Source organism: Mytilus californianus, unplaced genomic scaffold (genome assembly GCF_021869535.1).
Source record: "Mytilus californianus isolate M0D057914Y unplaced genomic scaffold, xbMytCali1.0.p SCAF_5, whole genome shotgun sequence".
Classification (NCBI taxonomy): Eukaryota; Metazoa; Mollusca; class Bivalvia; order Mytilida; family Mytilidae; genus Mytilus; species Mytilus californianus.
The window spans coordinates 113,590,918-113,596,917 of record NW_026262701.1 but is presented as its reverse complement, the minus strand read 5'-3'; the positions used below and the strand labels follow the sequence as shown (position 1 = coordinate 113,596,917).

General features: G+C 34.9%; 1 protein-coding gene across 1 annotated transcript in view; it reads left to right on the top strand.

The window, feature by feature from the left end:
• The first annotated feature begins 846 nt into the window (after positions 1-846).
• LOC127700684 (cytochrome P450 3A21-like) overlaps positions 847-6,000 on the top strand; it is a 37,230-nt gene continuing 32,076 nt past the window's right edge. Inside the window, exon 1 of the mRNA XM_052204281.1 lies at positions 847-1,005. Within this exon, the coding sequence (XP_052060241.1) occupies positions 932-1,005 (74 nt within the window). The 5' untranslated portion in view covers positions 847-931. The remainder of the gene's footprint in view (positions 1,006-6,000) is intronic.

Sequence of the window (6,000 nt, the reverse complement as noted above, 5' to 3'; positions counted from 1 at the left end):
GCTGATGATTATAAAGACAAACCGTTTCTACTCAAAGGTAATCAAAAAGGGAGAGGAGAACCTAAAAGGAATTTTGAAAATCCTACAAGAGATGCCCTGTGGTCAAGAACAATTATGATGTCTTGAATATATAAATAAATAAATATATAAATTAATAAATAAACAGTTTTCAATTAGTAGTCTTTGTGAAAATGTATTGCATTTCGTCTTCCTACTGGAAATGATTGTCATCAGATTTCAAAGAACGTTTCGTGTTAATGCAAGTCTTCGGTTTTTAGGCAAGATCAGTTTGGCGCGTATTTCTTATTGTTCGCTGGCTTATTGTTCGCTAGCTTGATACACCTTATTGTTCGCTGGCTTATTGTTCGCTAGCTTGAGTCTGGTTCCTATTTTGGAACCTCAAAATGGGGATATAATTTTATATAAGAAATCAAATTTTGCTGCACGTCATGAATAATTTAATTTGAAATTGATTATACACTGTGAAATATCTGATGTGTGCCACAATACTACACATTTCTATTTGTTCACTATAAACCGATTAGTTTTCTCGCTTCAATTTAAGGTATCATTATTTTCAAAAGAAATTCGCCGATTATGTATGAGCTTTTGGATTCTTATTAGTATATCGATTGACTTTTGTCTTCACGTCTTTTAAGACCCCTCTTTTAACTCTCTTATCGTATCGTGTTAATTAACTACTAAGATGCAGTGAGAGTGAACACATCAGATTGAGGCGTCGGGGATAAAATTAAAAAAAAAAAAAATTAAATAAAAAAATATCACATGATCTTCATTTCACAATAACGTTTTGCCTGTGATAAACATTATTCATCGTCATACCTCATAGATAGCATATAAATAGAATATATATAGGTATAATTGATAAACAAACACACTTACAAGTATTGATTCAGGTAGATTATATACTATGGAGATTCTTGGTGTTATCTCTGTACCAGGATGGCTGTTAACGATTTTGCTTCTAATCCTAACAGTTTGCTTGTAAGTCTATTTTCATTTTTATAACCAAATATTAATCACATTTATTTGTAAAATAGGCGAACCGTCATATTTCATTTACCGCTTAGTGACTGGAGAAAAACTTGCTCAGAATGCAATTATATTGGGTTTTCACTTTAATTTCAGCATTGGAAGAAATGCAATGTTGGGTAAACGTAATGAAGACAGCAACGCAACGGTGCATAAAACCAAGACTAAAGGTCACAATGCTAATCAACAATTGAAGAAGAACCTATTAGATAAGACGTGACTGGAATTTTACTAATTACTTCGTGCAATTTTATCATGATTGATGGGATATTTTTTTATTCCCTATATTTGACTGCCAAATTACATTTTCATACTAGTAGCCCCTTCATTGTTTCTTGAAGAATGATTGAAGGGTCATGACCGGCGTATAAGAGAGCAATACTGTTTTGATTATTAATAGGGTCATTTTATTAACTTCCTGTTTAATAGCCCTATTAGATAAGACGTGACTGGAATTTTACTAATTACTTCGTGCAATTTTATCATGATTGATGGGATATTTTTTTGAAATTTGTTTCCAGAGTAAACGGAAGCGATTTTACAAAAAGGGGTGATTTTCATTTTAAAAAGACGTAATTTTTCAAATAATAAGAACAACGGCCGTCAAAACTATACAAAATGAATAAACAAATGACCAGAGTCAGAATTTTCAAAATTCAATCGTCAGAACTACTACACGGCTATATCATATATCATTCGATTCGAAAATGTGTGTACTTTAAAATTAATTTGTCGTCAAAAGAAAATTTAGTTCAGTTTTTAAGAAATCAATATCGAATTTCACTAACCATTTTCATGAGAGAAAATAAAATAGTGAATATTTGATTCCAATTTAAATACATTGTTTTTGCATTAGAATAATTGCAAACTTGCATCTGTTTTCCTCCTTATTCAGTTTTTCATAAAAAAAGGAAAACCATGCATCACTAAAGGAGTTTCCAGAGTAAACGGAAGCGATTTTACAAAAAGGGGTGATTTTCATTTTAAAAAGACGTAATTTTTCAAATAATAAGAACAACGGCCGTCAAAACTATACAAAATGAATAAACAAATGTGACAAAATGTGTATTTCTCAAGATACCTATCTAGTATACCTCAATGAAAGTGGAAAATTTGAGTTTTGGGCATATAGGTTGAATTTGGTATATGCCAAACTGGCAACAAAAGTTCTTTCAAAACTGACTTATATTTGAGCTGAAACAATGTCAAGAATTTTTTTTTAAATAAAATGTATCAATAGGAACATAAATCATTATAAAGTAGACTAACAACTTTAAAAAGGCATTTTGGTGACTAATTTAAGTTTTGGGCATTTAGGTTGAATTTGGTATATGCCAAACTGGCAACAAAAATTCTTTCAAAACTGACTTATATTTGAGCTGAAACAATGTCAAGACTTTTTTTTAAAATAAAATGTATCAATAGGAACATAAATCATTATAAAATAGACTAAGAACTTTAAAAAGGCATTTTGGTGACTAGAACCGCCTTTTATTCGTTTAGAAATTGTAAAAGTTTCGGTTGTTCAATCCCAAATCTCTTTTATGCAGGATAATTTAATATCGCACTAAACATACTAAAAACTTAACTTTAATGAGTAATTCAGACCTCAAATGATTTTTGTATTGTGGGAACGTTATTAAAAGGTTCTGACCCTTGTCTGGAACATATATATTCTGATAAGCAAGCAAGGTTAAGCTAAATAAATCACAAATATCCACATAGGTCCAAAGTCTCACTATAGTGATTAACGAACACGACAAAATTCTTAAACTACAAATCTTAATAATATTGCAATTATGAATGTTAAGCTTCGGACATTTGACTTGTTCTGCATTGGAATAGAGTGCTGGTCGAAGGTTTGTGTACAACATGTAGCGTGCTTTGGTCCAGCATCATAGGACATTTCAAAACATTTCTTCATTGCAAAATACACTTCAGGCATATATTAATATAAAATTGTGGAAATAATATACAACAATACTGTAACATCGTGGCGCTTCTAGGACAAATGAACCCTGTCCAGAAAGGAATAGTTTATCCTGTCGCCCGCAACTCTAAATATCCCTCAACAAAAATCAAGAGAAAAACCCATATATCTGAAGGTCAGTATACACTTGCCATGATGACATGATTGTAGTTTTTGAAGGTTTATCTGATGGTCAGTATACACTTGCCACGATGACATGATTGTAGTTTGTGGAAGGTTTATCTGATGGTCAGTATACACTTGCCATGATGACATGCTTGTAGTTTGTGGAAGGTTTCCATATATCTGACCGTCAGTATACACTTGCCATGATGACATGATTGTAGTTTGTGGAAGGTTTCCATATATATGATGGTCAGTATACACTTGCCATGATGACATGATTGTAGTTTGTGGAAGGTTTATCTGACCGTCAGTATACACTTGCCATGATGACATGATTGTAGTTTGTGGAAGGTTTATCTGATGGTCAGTATACATTTGCCATGATGACATGGTTGTAGTTTGTGGAAGGTTTATCTGACCGTCAGTTTACCCTTGCCATGATGACATGATTGTAGTTTGTGGAAGGTTTATCTGATGGTCAGTATACACTTGCCATGATGACATGATTGTAGTTTGTGGAAGGTTTATCTGATCGTTTGTATACACTTGCCATGATGACATGCTTGTAGTTTATGGAAGGTTTATCTGACCGTCATTATACACTTGCCATGATGACATGATTGTAGTTTATGGAAGGTTTATCTGACCGTCAGTATACACTTACCATGATGACAGGATTGTAGTTTGTGGAAGGTTTCCATATATCTGACCGTCAGTATACACTTGCCATGATGACATGATTGTAGTTTGTGGAAGGTTTATCTGATGGTCAGTATACACTTGCCATGATGACATGATTGTAGTTTGTGGAAGGTTTCCATATATCTGACCGTCAGTATACACTTGCCATGATGACAGGATTGTAGTTTATGGAAGGTTTCCATATATCTGACCGTCAGTATACACTTGCCATGATGACATGATTGTAGTTTGTGGAAGGTTTCCATATATCTGACCGTCAGTATACACTTGCCATGATGACATGATTGTAGTTTGTGGAAGGTTTATCTGATGGTCAGTATACACTTGTCATGATGACATGATTGTAGTTTGTGGAAGGTTTATCTGACCGTCAGTATACACTTGCCATGATGACATGATTGTAGTTTGTGGAAGGTTTAAATATATCTGACCGTCAGTATACACTTGCCATGATGACGTGATTGTAGTTTGTGGAAGGTTTATCTGATGGTCAGTATACACTTGTCATGATGACATGATTGTAGTTTGTGGAAGGTTTATATGATGGTCAGTATACATTTGCCATGATGACATGATTGTAGTTTGTGGAAGGTTTATCTGATGGTCAGTATACACTTGTCATGATGACATGATTGTAGTTTGTGGAAGGTTTATCTGACCGTCAGTATACACTTGCCATGATGACATGCTTGTAGTTTGTGGAAGGTTTATCTGACCGTCAGTTTACACTTGCCATGATGACATGCTTGTAGTTTGTGGAAGGTTTATCTGACCGTCAGTATACACTTGCCACGATGACATGATTGTAGTTTGTGGAAGGTTTATCTGACCGTCAGTATACACTTGCCATGATGACATGATTGTAGTTTGTGGAAGGTTTATCTGACCGTCAGTATACACTTGCCATGATGACATGATTGTAGTTTGTGGAAGGTTTATCTGATGGTCAGTATACACTTGCCATGATGACAGGATTGTAGTTTATGGAAGGTTTCCATATATCTGACCGTCAGTATACACTTGCCATGATGACAGGATTGTAGTTTGTGGAAGGTTTCCATATATCTGACCGTCAGGATACACTTGCCATGATGACATGATTGTAGTTTGTGGAAGGTTTATCTGATGGTCAGTATACACTTGCCATGATGACATGATTGTAGTTTGTGGAAGGTTTCCATATATCTGACCATCAGTATACACTTGCCATGATGACATGATTGTAGTTTGTGGAAGGTTTATCTGATGGTCAGTATACACTTGCCATGATGACATGATTGTAGTTTGTGGAAGGTTTCGATATATCTGACCGTCAGTATACACTTGCCATGATGACAGGATTGTAGTTTATGGAAGGTTTCCATATATCTGATGGTCAGTATACACTTGCCATGATGACATGATTGTAGTTTGTGGAAGGTTTATCTGATGGTCAGTATACACTTGCCATGATGACATGATTGTAGTTTGTGGAAGGTTTCCATATATCTGACCGTCAGTATACACTTGCCATGATGACAGGATTGTAGTTTGTGGAAGGTTTCCATATATCTGATGGTCAGTATACACTTGCCATGATGACATGATTGTAGTTTGTGGAAGGTTTCCATATATCTGACCGTCAGTATACACTTGCCATGATGACATGCTTGTAGTTTGTGGAAGGTTTATCTGACCGTCAGTATACACTTGCCATGATGACATGATTGTAGTTTGTGGAAGGTTTATCTGACCGTCAGTATACACTTGCAATGATGACATGATTGTAGTTTGTGGAAGGTTTATCTGACCGTCAGTATACACTTGTCATGATGACATAATTGTAGTTTGTGGAAGGTTTATCTGATGGTCAGTATACACTTGCCATGATGACATGCTTGTAGTTTGTGGAAGGTTTATCTGACCGTCAGTATACACTTGCCATGATGACATGATTGTAGTTTGTGGAAGGTTTATCTGATCGTCAGTATACACTTGCCATGATGACATGCTTGTAGTTTATGGAAGGTTTATCTGACCGTCAGTATACACTTGCCATGATGACATGATTGTAGTTTGTGGAAGGTTTATCTGATGGTCAGTATACACTTGCCATGTTGACATGATTGTAGTTTATGGAAGGTTTCCATATATCTGACCGTCAGTATACA